General features: G+C 39.6%; 1 protein-coding gene across 1 annotated transcript; it reads right to left on the bottom strand.

Annotated features, from left to right (window-relative positions):
• Positions 1 to 528: 528 nt before the first annotated feature.
• Positions 529 to 3140, bottom strand: fibinb (fin bud initiation factor b). Its single transcript, XM_086025675.1, has one exon. It carries the CDS (start codon positions 2826 to 2828, stop codon positions 2193 to 2195), a length of 636 nt encoding a protein of 211 aa, XP_085881801.1. The 5' UTR covers positions 2829 to 3140; the 3' UTR covers positions 529 to 2192.
• Between the last annotated feature and the right edge of the window lie 12782 nt (positions 3141 to 15922).

The following is a 15922-nucleotide window of genomic DNA, read 5'->3' as shown; positions in this document are numbered from 1 at the left end:
TCAAAGACAAGTTTGTATGCCCAGTGATTATAGTGCTCTGTCACACTGTGGTCAAATGAGCAAAGTGTGCTTGTTCCCAACAGAAGAAAAATACTGCATTCAATAGTCAGTATGACAAAAAAAACAGTAAATAAAATAATTTCCTATAGTTTAAAACACGGGTGGTGGTTGACTGGTTAGCACGTCCGCCTCACAGTGCAGAGATCGAGTGTTCGAATCCGGCCCCGGCCTTCCTGTGTGGAGTTTGCATGTTCTCCCTGTGCCTGTGTGGGTTTTCTCCCACATTCCAAAAACATGTGTGGTAGGTTGTTTGGAGACTCTAAATTGCCCCTAGGTGTGAGTGTGAATGTTTCTATCTGTGTGCCCTGCAATTGACTGGCAACTAATTCGATGTGTCCCCCGCCTACTGCCCGAAGACTGCTGGGATGGACTCCAGCACGTCCGTGACCCTTGTGAGGATGAGCGGATTGGATAATGGATGGATAGTTTAAAATCCGATAAATAACATACGGTTCACCCAAAAAAAACGACTTTATACTTCAAACACAAACTCTTTATTTGAGAAAACAACACAATCTGATAATAATGTTGTCTCACAAATTGGTGCTTGAGGTTGAAATCCTAGAGTGCTGCCTGCAGTCTTTATCTATATTATATATTTATATAAGTATGACATCTCACACGGAGAGTATACTACAATACATATATGCTGCTTTATTTCAAACTTTGCATGAATGAAGAATACACGTTAAAATATTTTTTTAAGATAGATACTGGCACTCAACGTATTTAGTACATAGCTTCAAAACATACCCCATACATTATATATTGCCTCCTGTAGGTCTTGCATTTTGAGCTAAATATTTAGCACCAGAACAGTAAGGAACTGTCCAATAAACATCCCTTCGTACATTGGAAACAATTATTTACAAATGTCAGTAAATAATTATTATGGTTTAGATTCTTCTTTCCATTTGTTTACCTGGTCTTCCTGAAAATTAGTTATCCAGTGAGACTGTCAGAACTGAACACATGTTTTGCATAAGGGGTACTTGGGATACACTGTGATCATGTTCTTAGTTTTGGTACAATTAGGGGTGCTGCCAGGGATTTGTGGCTGAGCGAATTAAAAAACAAAGAAACAAACAAAAAAATACTTTAAACATTACATTATCCTGGGCCCTGTCAGTCATGGGCCCATAAAATCATCATCACTTTGCTCAGATCCAATCCCCCACTTCTCATGGTGTGGTGCTGCTGGGAACAGTCAAGTACACAGTTGTGGTCCAATGGACCACTTTCCATGACAAGATGATAAGCCTTGAGAAACACATAGTTTTGGCAACTGCTTGTCTATCATAAACCCAAACACAATTAATGTTTTTTATTGGTTCAATCAAATGTGAACTATTTAAGTATTGCACAGACATAAATTAAATTATTACCTGCTTTACAAAAGAAAAAGCATATGGAAGCAAATCTTCTTTACATAAAATGTTTGTGGTTATTATCATGAAAGTCGCAAACAATACTGTGTGTCTACACGGTATGTATTGTAATTTAAACTATCTGCGCCCCACTGGGTATATTATTATAGACGTACACTATATTATGGTGGGTTTTTTTAGGTTAAACCTGATGAATACAGCTGAAAAACACATGGTATGAAACAGCTATTTAGGTAAGGAACAGAAGTTGGCGTCAAATGGGGAAAACAGTAGCCTACTTGGTGATGTACTTTCCACCACTGCCTGTTTTAAATTCAGCGTTTTAAATTCAGAACAGGCAGAGTGCACTGGTATGTCCAAAGATGGTAATGATCAAAATTTTGATCTACATGGAAGAGCTAATTTACAATACAATGCTAATGACTGTGGTTTGCCATGGTGTACAACTGCACTGTACTGCAGAGCTAAGACTTAACTCCATGAGACGGGCAAAATATTACCCACATCTCCCAATAGGATGGAATTCATTGTATGCCACTGCAAAAAATAGGACCACAGGCAAAAACAATATTGTTCAATCAATGAAAACTTTTTACTATCTTTTAATACAGTCAGAATTATCCATCCAATTGATTGTGCTTGTGGTCAATATTTTGTGATTGCGTTCCCTCGAGGTCACACACATCATAAAAGTACAGTAGAGGGGCGGTGGGGGGGGGGGGGTGTACTATAGAGATTATTCTCTCAGTACTTCATGTATTCATTCTTCAGTCTACTAAGCCGTGTGCCGTGGCTGCGGACGATGAGAGAGAGCAGCTCATGTTTATCCCTCAGACCCAGAGAAATGTCCAGTGTCTCCTTCAGGGCGTCCCGGGTGCTCACAATCATGTTGAGGAAGTCGTCGCTGAGCCGGTGCTCTTGCTTCAATTCGCTCTCCTGGCTCTGCTTGAACTTCACCTCCAGCTCCAGCAGGGACTTTTCGGAATTCGTGAACGCGTCACTTATCTGCGTGGTCTCTTTCCGCAGATACTTCCCGTAGCTGTCCTCTCCGTCCAGGTCGTACGAGATGCTCCTCCCGAGCCCCTCCAGCACACGGGCAGAGTCCTCAATCTGCCGCTTGATGATGGTGAAATCGTCCCGAATGACCGAGTCCCGGTCCTCGTCGGGACCGCACTTTCGTTCATCGGTCATTCTGAAGAGCAGTTGGCATTTCTCCGGGTCGTCGTTCTCCTCGTAGTCGCCGTCCGGCACGAAGTAATGGTGAAAAGTGCCGTTCGACATCTCGGGCTGGAGAGGTCCGCTATAGTAGGCTCCACACAGACGCAGCGTCAACATCCCCGCACACAGCAGCAAGTGCGTAAAAGCCATTCTGTTGCCCATAAAAAAGTCACTCGCGCACAATCAATTCACTGTGTTGTTCAACGGTCCGCTGTAAACTTACTCCAGTCCACACAGAAGCATTGCGAACTTTCAAAGCTGCTCACGTCACTTTCGCATCGCTCTAGTCGAAGTGGTTCCCCTCGCTGCCCCAACGCCAAAGTGGTCTAAAAGTGGTGTAAAAGTGGTAAAGTGTTCACTCGGTGGTGCCTGGCAGCTTCCACCACGCTGCTAGAATAAAAGCGAGCTTCTGAGTGGAAACCATTCAACTTCCGACTTTGGTTGGTGCCATAAACGCAACATCTGGATGGCTGAAGTGGCGAGCGAGGAGTTGTGCAAATTTTACCTCTACTCGTCTCGGATTACATGTCGTCACTTCAAGGCAGCAGTCGGGTTGAAGGGGTCAGTCTGCTACTACTCAATAAACAGGAGCAGTTGCTGGCTTTCATTATTGGAATGAATTGCACACCAGTGGCTGCAATATCAGGATGCACTGCCACACCACCAAACTAAAATGTCACCCAAAAACCACTTTTCGAACAATGTCTATAAAGTACATTGTATGTATATATATATATATATATATATATATATATATATATATATACTTATTCTTCTGATTCTTACAGTCAATATCAATTAAATTCATTATTTTCACACTGTAGCAAGCAACATGGCTGAGAAGTCATTGTTTATCATGCCATCCACAGTCATGTTTTTATAAAGTAGGCTGAGTAGAACTTTGCTCAGCAAATTCATAATAAAAGCAGGAAGAAACCTAGGTATAAAGCAGTGTACAGAATTATGAAGAATTAAGTGATGTTTGTGTCATTTTATCATTTTAGATATGATTTGAATGAATGGACCATTAATACTAGTATGCAAAACCGTGTCGGCTCTGATTGGCTGTTAGAATTAGCAAATGCATGAGACAGAAGTACACTATAAGCAAAGCAACAGCATATAAAATGGTATTATCTAGTAAATAAAGATCAGCAAAATGTTGCTTTTTACTTAGACTTGTCGACTTGACTGTTGGGCCAGGTGAGCGTCAAGGCTCTGAGCTGTGGCTGGAGACCATTTAATATTGCTTTATAACGCAATAGTATTGCATTTTATTGCAAAACTTTTGTGTTATAATGCAGTAAGTTTTCAGTTTTATTGCATTATTTTGCAATCAAAAGAATTATTGCAAAATAATGCAAGGTTAGAAGAAAACAAAAGACTTCCACTTCCGGGTCATGGCGGCGCTGGCAGAGAGTTTACGCTCAAGAAATGTTCCAGTCACAGATAAGGACATACGTTGCATGCAAAGGGATAGGTATGTAAATATTAACAGTTAGTAAGTAAACAAAACAAAATTGCTATCCACTCTTTTCCTACGCCAAATACATACCTTATCCCAGATTACAGACACAAGACATGTAGGGTGTATTTCTGTCACTTATCTGTGTGGCGTCCTGCATGTGGCCTTCTCCATGGTATTACACGTGTTGAGCCACTCGAAGGCAGGCAACACCTGTGCAATGTTACAGGGTTGTTGCCGGAAGTGTTGTGCATTGTGCGGGCAGGGTAAGGCGGCTCCGTGCAATCACAGAAGAGAACAATTAGGGACGATTAGAGGGACAGATGAAAATCCACTTTCGTCATTGCTTAGCCTGTCCTTTTTAAAATACTTATTGTCCTCCGTCCACAAATTGTGCGTCTGTCCAGACCGTTCCGTCCGTGGGACAGAATGCCCATCTCTGTAAACTACAATTCCGTGTGATTTATACTGTATTTTTATAACTTGTCGGCAGGCTTTGCCTGTCTCGCTGGTTTTAAAACTAGCAAATGGGCGTGTGCAATGGAGTTCCTTGAAGCCTCGCTTAAGAAATGCCATATCTGTTGGCCAATCAGAAGACAGTGATGTCACAGCCCCACTTGGCCTCAGATGGCCCGTGTTTTAGAACCTCCTCGGAGGACATTCCGAAAATCGTTTCGTTACATTGTAACAGCACGACCCCGGAAAAGTCTAATGGAAAAGCGAATACTCCGGGCTAAGCGTGGCCGAACCGGTGTGGTACCGGTACAATAGGGAAAGCAGCTTTATTGTAATTTTGCCGAAAAACACGTCAGAGTCCAGAAAAATGAAAATTCAAATTGTTCATAATTCTAAATCGAGTGTACCAAGGCTGTATGCGTCCGATGCGCTGTGTCAACCTACGGAAAGGTTTTCCGTTTTAGTTTTAAAATTACTTACGTTAACCTCCAGGATCCCTTGCCATACATTGGCCAACAGCAGAACCCAGGGTGTTTTTTTACACTTTTAATCAAGTTTTAGTCCCATTCTTGTCCTGTTTTACCAGCTAACTAGCACTAAACTAACCTGGGACGGTTCATCTCTCTGGTCCAATGTCCAAGTTTGCTAACTCCCTTCCTGCTGAGACAGTGTCAAAGGCTAACAGCAAAGTAATAACAAAGGTGCTGATACACTGCCTAGATGGGCTTTATTGACTAATTGCGTAACAGTTTAATTTAATGCTCATTAGCCGGCTAAACATTTCCATACACGTGCAAACACTTCCGGGTGTCACTCTCGAAGAGCGCGCTTCACACGACGCTGTGCACCCACATATAGTATGTACCGGTATGTTTATACATCACAAGCGTTGCCATTCTAACATTCCTATGACACGATTACACGCATCAATCAAATCCAAAAATTCAAACGTTCAATTCGCATCTCAATTCGTGCACAGCCCTTGTTATTTACATCTATATTGAAGGCATACCCAGTAGATCTCGTAGTGCAGTCAGTGTGGTCGCACGCCATCACAAACTAAGCCACAATAATAAACAAAAGAATAATATATTAGATGGTATTGGAATGTTCCGGTTTGCCTCATGGTGTGACCACTGTGTGTGTGTGTGTGTGTGTGTCAAATGCAAGGACATTTTTTATTCACTCAGTGTCTCTTGGCAGCACATACTAGACACTAAATCAGCTCTTCCAGCGGACATAAAAAGGTGTAATGTTAGAACATTCTGTTTGGACCACCTGTTTTTTTAGTCACCTGCTGGCATCAAATGACAAAACAAGATTAGCTCAAAAGAAATAAGACTGCATGTGACTTGAGTACCTAGAAGCTTTTGAAATATTTGTACTGACCACATTAACATGCAGAACAGAGCTGCAATCTAAATTGGTTTGTGTATGTGCTGAATCATGCATTGCAGAAATGAAAATAATCAAGGTGTTGTTTCCTTTCTGTATAAGAATTTTTAATTCAAAAATAAACAGCCTTTTCAATCCCTATACTGAAGAACAATTTCAGTTTAAAAAGGTGATCACGATTCCCCTCACATGAGCCTATCTTTCCAGTGGAAAATGCAAATGACGCAGACCACCAGCTTTCCCACTGCATGACTGTTTATTTGGAAGGCTTAGGGTTGTGATTCCCATCCAAAAGAGTCAAAAGACTTTTAAATTGAAGTGACAGTTTGTTAAGTTTAGGTTTATTTTCTTAGATTTAGTGATGGAACTGAAAAATAAATTTAACATTGAAAATCCTCATGTAATCCAGTCTGGGCAAATCAGCATGAGTCAATATTGCGTGCTAGGAAGTCTGTCTTCATGTCACTGTGGCCCTGATGTTTATGACCGTATTTATGTTTGCCAAGTCTCTAACAGTTATAAAAGGGTCCAGTCCTGGACTTACTTCAACTTTAACAGAAACATGCTTGCTGCTGTGAAAATTGAATATGGAGTGTGGAAAAGTTTTTATACTTTCTTTCTTTCTGTCTGTTTTTTAATGGTCTCATTTCAGAGTCACAGCAAAGTAAGAAAGTGCAGTTATTGTAGGTCAAGGTATGTAACTCAATTTTAAATTTAATGAATGTCATCATATTTATAATATAAAAAACATCATTGTATGTAATTATTCTGAAATGAATTCCACTCATATGGGACTGTGACATTATACAAATGGAGGCTGTGAAAGGTATTAACTCTAACAACACATATCATTTCCCTCTAACTCAAGTTTACCCAATTTGTGCCTCCACTTGTCTCTGGGGTGACTTGGTCACAAGCAGAACCAACATTGTTTGACAAATAAAAACTAAAGCAGACAAGAACAACCATATAATGAAAACCGCTAGGTGGAAAGAGACTCGACATGTTTGTGCAGAAGCATACAACTGCCAAGTCGCAGCTACAGCTTGACAGCAGCTCCACATCACATGCGGAGTGTTTAATTAGGGCCAGCGAGATGGAGAAGCAGGTGTGACAGCAGCTGATGATTAGGTGCATGCTTAATTGCGGGGAGTGACCGGAGACGGCTGTTTAACAGGTAATGACATGGTGAGCTGACCTGGCAGGTTAGTACTGGCAGATGTGCTTATTGGCAAAAAGGGTGTTGAATGATGGTGTCAGACTTGACACAATATACCAGTCACACTTCAATTTAGCCATTGCTGTAGTAGTACATTTTAGGTCACAGTATTATTGAGGTGGTATCCGCAGAAACACTCTCACTCTCTCTTCTAATAAAGCAAAACTGTATGTAGCAGACTCAAGATGGACACTGGTCCCCATGAAGGTGAACATTCAGGCAGGGGTCAGGACAATCACCTTTTTATTCTGTGTTGTAGCGAGAGAAAGCATGTCACGTTAGCACAGGTTACAGAGCAATCTCTCCCCCGTACAGAAGCTGTCTCTGCTTTTTTTTTTTGTACCCAATGTGCATCCTACACAAAAAAATATAAACCAAAAACAGTAAAACAAAACATATAAAAATTCTAATAGTATGAAATACACAGTGTTGTTGTAATTAAGAAATAACACTGGGGAAATACAAAGAATTTCAAACAAAATCATAGTCACTATTTCATATTATGAACATTTTGTTTCGCGTTTTGAACCCACAAAAAAATATAAACCTCTCAACCAAGGTTTGGGAGAATAAAGATGAGTCGATTTTGCTTTACTACTACCATATTTACAAAGGTTTATGTGCAACAGAGAACATTGGATTAACAACAAATCATAATGCACCTGTGTTGTAGCGAGAGAAAGCATGTCACGTTAGCACAGGTTACAGAGCAAACTATCCCCTGCAGCGAGTGAGAAAGTACACAAATGAGGCAAAATCTTCGACGATTCTTACATAGTTTAGCATCACTTTTACTAAACAAAACCAACTATAAGAGTTATATACAGACTCAGAGTAGGTTCATCGCGCCCTCCCTGGCAACAGGCCATTCACCAGCTGTTTGTCTGTGATAATTTCTGAAATTAAATAAATAATAATTATAAATAATAAATTCAGGAGTATGAATGGTTGTCTGCCGCTATGTGTCAGTCCAGGGTGCAACCCTCTTTCTTCAGGAAAAAACAGTCATCTACAAACCCTGTGACACCAGAATGGATAAGCAAAATTTACAAACCTATGAAGTTTAGGCCTTGTAAAAGTGTAAATTAGGGGTGTCAAATTCATTTTTTGTTATGGGCCACATCATAGTTTTGGTGTCCCTCTGAAGGCCGTTATAATTGTGAACCCACAATTCACACATATAAATGTATGGTGGCTTTATATTATCACCCCGGTGAATGGAATTTCTTTCGGACTCGGCGACCTTTTTATTCCGATTGGGGTGTTTATATGGAACATTTTCATTCTGATTGATCATTCGGATCCTTTCTAATCAATAAATCCAATAATCCATCCATGTAAACCCGGCTTCGCTACATCTATAAATGGAAGTTAAAATTATACCATGCAAATTGAAAGCCATATATCAACAATAACCGGAAACACCGTCGACTTCTCTGGGCTGACGGAAAGTGGAAAAGTGTGAAAGAAATCAAACAATTACATTAATATCATGTTAAAAGTTTAATTTCCTTGAATGTTCTGTGGTGATCGTTTGTTGACCACATAGTCTCCATATGCAGTAAAATTTGCCATGCAGAGTGTCAAACAGGAAGCTGTCAAGAGAAGACGTTTAACCGCAGACTGTTGCAAAGTGCAGATAAGAGGAAGTACCGCTATTGTCATGTGTCTGTATCTTTGAATGCATGCAGCTTGTACTGAATAAAAAGAGCATGTGGGGGGCACGGAGGCTGGCAGACTGGGGGAGAAACCACCTTGAGTGGCCTCCACTGTCCCGCGCGTAAGAACAGTCAATCTTGGCTGGTCTGAGTTGCTTTTTACAGTCCTCTATTAGGCTTGTCTCGGTCTTCCGAGTGGACTTCCCTGACAAAAAGTGAGCCATGGTCTGACGAGTCCACATTTCACTGCCAGCAGTCCAGACCTGTCTCCTATTGAAAATGTGTGGCACATTATGAAGCACTATATACATCAACGGAAACCCCAGACTGTTGAGAAACTGAAGTTGCACCACATGCAAAAATGGGAAAGAATTTCACCTACAAAGCTTCATAATTACTGTCCTCAGTTCCGAGTGTTGTGAAAAAGAAAGGTGCCGTAACAGTGGTAAACATGCCTTTGTCACGGATTTTGAGGAGCTTGTTGTAGGCATCGAATTCAAAATTAGTTAATACTTCGGGAGGGTCGGGGGGAACAACAATAACTGATCAGTTTGAACATTAGATATCTTGTCTTTGTAGTGTATTCAATCGAATGTAGGTTATAAAGGATGTGCAAATCATCCTTTGATACAACTTTGGTGGAACTGGGGTTTGTAAACAGACTTCTGCGGAGTATTAAAACAAATCTGTCTTAAACTACAAAGAAAAACAACCTCACTTTCCTCATCTTTGAACAACCTCAATAGAAAAATATTTTTGGTTGTACATCTGGAAACGTTATTAACTTCGGGCCCTTATGTCACACTTTAATTCAAATTAGGTCCAGACACCACACTTTAAACCATCTACTACTTACAGTCTGCTGCATTACCTCAGGCCAAATAAGTGACCCAGCAAAATGAGTGATGACAGGATGGTGTCAGTAGCACAGTGCATTATGTGGACTCTTACAAGTACTGTATGTGTAATAACTCATAAATCATGTAGACCAAGGTTCACCAACGTGTTTGAGACAGAGCGTTCTTGTACTTCTTGGGTACTCATTTTATACAAAGGACCCCCAGTTTCATACACACTTGTATTTGCTCAAATTAACTGTAATTCCAGGATGTCATAATTATTTTTTAATACATCCATGTGAAGACACTGATCATGTTAATGATTTCTCGCAATGATTATGAAAACGATGTTAACAAGGGATGAACCACATAAACATCTCTATGCAATACTATTTCTATAAATCTCCACAGGTGTGTATTTTCAAATGATCACTTCTACAACATGTTTTGGAAATCAATATATCCTATCATTGGTGAGCTATTTTTAGGCCCCAGGCTACTAATCTGGTCTTTGTGGGCTATCTGAGTGCCTGTGGGCGCCATGTTGGTGAAACGCCGATGTAGACTCTAACACAAGCTACATTTTGACATTCATTCTTATCTGTTTGCAAAATCCTTATTTTCGGAACTTCAAAATCTATCAAAGACGAACTTTGTGCCCAAGAGGAAGCTGATATGAATTTTTAATACCGTTACTTTCCAACAAATGATGAAAGTGCATGATGAAACAGAATTTCTGTTTTTGCACTCCAAAATGGCTTTGTTCGTGTAAGAAGTGGACAAAAGGACAGTGTAAAAACGATTCAGTGAAAATCGCCACCCAGGGATAATCCTTCATGCTCTCTGAAGCGAGGTTTTACAAGATTTGCTGAAGTGTCGAGTGTTATGCATGATGGCAGTTGAAAAGTTTTGTGCAACTTTTAAAAGTGTTTTCAATCAAACTGAAATGACCCACGTCCGGGGCCTTCGACTGCTCTATAGAGCAGTGATTCCCAAACAGGGTGCCGTGGCACCTTAGTGTGCCATCAGAGATTAGGGGTGCCAATTCCACTTAATTCATCAGAAAATTCTTATTAATTACAAATATATCCTTGTTCATTTAGCTATACCATTATGAAGTGAAAGGCCATTCTACAGTACATGTTTTTTTTTATTCCATAAATTGTTCCTTTCCTTTTCATAAACCCATTTTGTGTTCTATCAACACATATTTTGATTTCAAGTTTAAATGAAGGTAAAGGTAAAATTTACAACTGTGTTCAGATGATTTTCTGACAGCCTGGGCTATTTATTATTCCGTTCCGTGATCTTATGTGTCAAGAGTAATGGTCTTCTTTTTTGTATTCTGGCACACTTCAGCTGTTGCTTTACACAGACAGGTTCATTTCGCTTGACTTGCTGTAGGAAGTAAGACACTTTTGACAAGCAAACATGAATGCCTGTTGGCAGAGTGTCAATACAGATTGATAAAACAAAACAACTTTGAGAAGAAGCCAATATTGTATTTATCTTACTTATTACTTTATGCTGGAAATCAATGTGATAGCTGTGTATTTAATTTCTGCTTCTGTGGAAACTTGCATACATTAAATAGAATTACTTTGCAACAGAGACAAGTTTTTTTTTTTTGTTTTCTGCATGAAATTCATTGGCAAGGCCTTAGTTTCTCAAAATGACTCACCACAGAAACTACTGAGGTGCAATAACCTCTTTTAGACTAACCACCTAATTATAAACACACATGAGTGCAAAGACATGAGTCACAATGTGATGAGTGTGTTTGAAGTTTTACACAAATGAGAGGTTGACGCACAGTCTGACATAATGCGTCACAACAATCATGAATCCTAATGGTTTTTTGGGGGGTTAATTATAACAATCACATTTGTTTCTGCGTCAATTTTATTTTGTCATCCGTAAACAAAATAATTACTAAAACCACCCTTTCAAACATAAATAACATCATCATATCAGCAATATCATTATTAACAATTGTTAATAATTGTTTAGCAGCAACATAGTATTACAACAGTAATACTATGCTGCGTTTCTCATTGTACAAGAAAAGGATTTGATATACAGTATTAGCATCAAAATCAAATTGAATGCAAATAATTGTTTTATATTTGCACAACATCCGATATCGTAAATTGAAACGTAAAAGTAGACAAAGACACACTTAGCCAATTACAACAACTGCAGAAGAATTGTACAATTCCACAAGGAACACACCACAAACCCCATTATTAAGTGATATTTTCTTTAGTAAATGTCATGTTGCTTAACATCCTTTGAGTGATGACCAAAATTATGTATACACTGTACACTTTCCAACAGCAGCCTCAACGCACTTGCTAAAGTGATCAAACAGTTACTGAGCGCTTGCAAGTGGATACTTAGAAGTTCAATACAAGTATTTTCATTTTAATTTACCCAAGTGTACGTTGTCATGTATTACCATTTTGCCAAATTTCCAAGGACTGTACTGAGTATCACACTATCCTAATCACTACATACAGTAAGCTACAGCAGTATTGTATTATTTTATGTATTATTGTCATGTATTCTACCATGACTATTTTTGCTGTGAAGTACTTTTTTCTCCCAAAATAGAAACAATATAACACATGATCCAATTTTTTTTTTCAGGCTATAAAACACCATTGTCAGGAAAACACATGGTCAAAACGGCACCGTTTGTATCTGTTTTCAGATGAGGCCCACAGAAACTCATCCACTTAAATGGCCAAACTCCTCAAAACCGCTAGCAGTCCAATGCAGTGAGTGCTGACATATTTAGAAAAAAAGCCTTTAGGAATGTAATTCAAAACTTGGCAGTTTACCAACACCTTAACGCATTTTGGAAGACAGAACTAGGTGATTAGGAGTAAATCTGCCAACAGTATGTCAAAGAAAAGAGAACCTACCCCAACTGAGAACTCTATCTACGAGCCGAAGCCTATCCCTGCTGACTTTGGACGAAAGGTTGGGTAAGCCCTGAACTATTCGCAAGTCAAGTGCAGGGCACATAAATGACCTTATGTAATACTTGCATTCACACCTATTGACAATTTGTAGACTCTTTAATCCACCTGAAATGCCCGTTTTTGGAATCCACGCAAGCCCACAAAGGACATGCAAACGCTACAGAGGAAGGCCGGTGCCAAGATTCGAACCCTGAATCTCATAACCGTGTGGCAGGGATGCAAACATGCTGCCAATAATTAGCATATGAGTTAACTCTGGTGTGGTTCACAATAACATACAGTTGTAGGGTGCATGTGAACATGTACACCAAGCATACCATTGTGACATTGAAATTGCATTAAAGTAGTCGGATTCAAACACAACACTGGACAGTGGTTAAAATTGTGTCCAGGTTGTAATCAAATCATTGTGGGAGCAAGGTTGTTCAGGACGTGTCTGATTGAAAAGATCATAACTTTAGGGACTTGTATAATTTGAATGTGGATGGGAAGAATGACGCACATACACATGGAATAGAGAGAAAAATCAATATACAAAGCAGCAAGGCCAGTCTGAGCAACTGAATTGAAGCCACAGTTTTGATGAAAATGATTACCAGAGATTATGAAGCGTGAAAGAACGTTGATGGTGGTTTTCTGCACACTGACAAGAGTCCTGCTCAAGCCAATAAAGGTAATTATATTTCAAAGACAGCTTAGAGTTCGAGTGGCACGTTGCAAACTTTCTACATACTCGGTGATGACGCTCTGCTTCGAACGGTAAAAGCCGGCCACAAAACGTTTAACGTTTTAGAGCTCGAGAGCTCATCCGAACGCTCGAGATCTCATCCGAACGCCATCAAAATGTGCTGATTTTGAAAAACCAACGACTGTGCCGTACATTTGCAGTCTTCTCAGACAGCATTGATCCTCCCTCACAATTCAATTTCCCATTGCATGGTGCACAGATTGATTGATCAATTCATAAATTCAGTTAACAGTATGCATTTGAGATTAAATTCTCTTTTAATTGTATCATGTCTTTATCAGGTACATCGAATACAATTTTAAGGAACAAGTTACACTTGATTTGAATTGCGAGCTTCCTCTTGGAACAGGGACCCTTTCATCACGCCATGCAAAGGTGCCAACTTGTTTAATTGAAAAGAAATGAATTAATTACTTGATGACTAATATAATATACTACTTGAAACACATGTACAGTAAAACGGCTGTGTTTCAGGGGTGAGGGTATCACCGTTGTTTTCCTATTCCAAATAAAAATAACTATATTGCCAAAACAATGATGCGAATCGAGCGTGCACTTGATTCGCTGTGGCGACCCCTGAGGGGAAAAGCCGAAAGGATAACAACAACATAGATAGAGAGTGTGGTGTGATGATCTGTTGGTGGACTTTTGTCCTATTATTATTATTTTTTTTAAAAACATTTGTTTGGTTTCAGGTTTTGTCTTGTTTCCCTATGTCTCTGCTTCATTTATTCTCAGCTTGTTTTCATCTCCACCTGTTCTTGTCACCCCTGTTCCTTGTGTGTACCCATCAGCTCCCTCCAGCCACTTGTGTCTTGTCCAAGTGTGCCTTGTTGTCTTGTCAATTTGTTTGTGTTTAGTTACCCGCTTTTTTCAGTTTTTGTAGGACAGGTTTTGCTGCAAGTCACGTTTCTAGTTTTGTTATGTTTCCTGATGTGGTGGGTGGTTTATTTCGTTGTATTTCTTTGCTACTTTAATTCTTGATTTTGGGGAAATTGGTAATTCAGTATTTAGATTTGTTCCCCATGTCCCTTGGTTGCCTTTTTGCATTTTTGAATTTTCTCTCTTTTTTTTTTATTTTATTTTTTTTAGATTAATCCTGTCTTACCTCCCTGCCTCCTTACTTTTTTGAGTTGGGTTCCTCCACATTTACCACCATCACCACAAAGTGGAACTTTTATCCAACTTTTCACATTTACACAAAAGTCGTGCCAAAGTCTGAGACAGCACAAAGCATTCTAATAGCCGTCTTACAGAAACATCGTCTTGGTGCAACAGCATGTTATTCTTACCCAAGAATTTACAGTGAAGTTACACAGTGAATTGTTTACAATGGATTGTTTACAGTGTTATCGTTTTTGTGAAAACCCTGCAACTGCCAGTCAGAGCGATGTTGAGCGTTCAGTATGGGCATGCGTGCAGCATGACAATGGTGGAACACAGTGCAGCTATGACTTAGTTTTCTTTTTCTTACACAGAAATGTTTTTAGTTCTTTTGAATGGAGATTTTATTTACAGTGTTAACATTTTTTTTAACCTGGTTGTTCTACCCTCAGCTCATTGAACAACTCTGATGGCTTTGGATCACATGGCCATCAGATAAAATGACATACGTTGAATTACGCTAATTTTCCTACTGCTGGCACAAAGTAAATAGGTACCGTAATGCAAAGTTTTCTAGATTAGATCCCACATTTAGTGCCATAAGTTCTTTCCTCCTACTATTATTTTGAGCCATTTTATATTCTAACCAGTGACACGGTTGACTCCAAATGCCAAGTTGTCCACACTGACTATATATATAAAAAAAACATGTTCATAGTTTCGTTTTGACCACAGTGAATCAGACTGTCATTTTCTAAGTAGAGCTAATATAATACCCACAACTACAGAGCCAGAAATATAAATGACTGAGATGCTTTCCACTGAGACAGAAGAAAGATCTTCAAGCCCTCCATTTTGTGCAGGAGTAACACATTTAATTTTACAATTACATCAAAGGGGGAAAAAAACAATTTTACAGTGGCCGCAGTTCAAACACTGTTACACTTAATTTCTGTCTGTCAGTAGTAGAAAGTGTCTCTTTGTAACAAACGATCAAAACAGAGGGCACAGATACAATTCACTTTTGGCAACCAAGCCCATAAACAATGCACTAGATCAATAGAATCAGGCCCTAAGCAAGCTGCTCTGAATTCTCCACCTTTGCAAAACTGCTGTGAGTCTAAAGAAATTTTCATATTTTGAATTGACACAACGGCGGCACGGTGGTCGACTGGTTAGCACGTCTGCCTCACAGTTCAGAGGTCGTGGGTTCGATCCCGGCTCCGGCCTCCCTGTGTGGAGTTTGCATGTTCTCCCCGTGCCTGCGTGGGTTTTCTCCGGGTACTCCGGTTTCCTCCCACATTCCAAAAACATGCATGGTAAGTTGATTGGATACTCTAAATTGCCCCTAGGTGTGATTGTGAGTGCGGATGTTTGTCTCTGTG

This window comes from Filicampus tigris, chromosome 3 (assembly GCF_054856515.1).
Source record: "Filicampus tigris isolate MCC_2025a chromosome 3, RoL_Ftig_1.0, whole genome shotgun sequence".
Classification (NCBI taxonomy): Eukaryota; Metazoa; Chordata; class Actinopteri; order Syngnathiformes; family Syngnathidae; genus Filicampus; species Filicampus tigris.
Note: the sequence above shows the minus strand (reverse complement) of the source record. Positions and strands in the feature narration are given on the sequence as shown.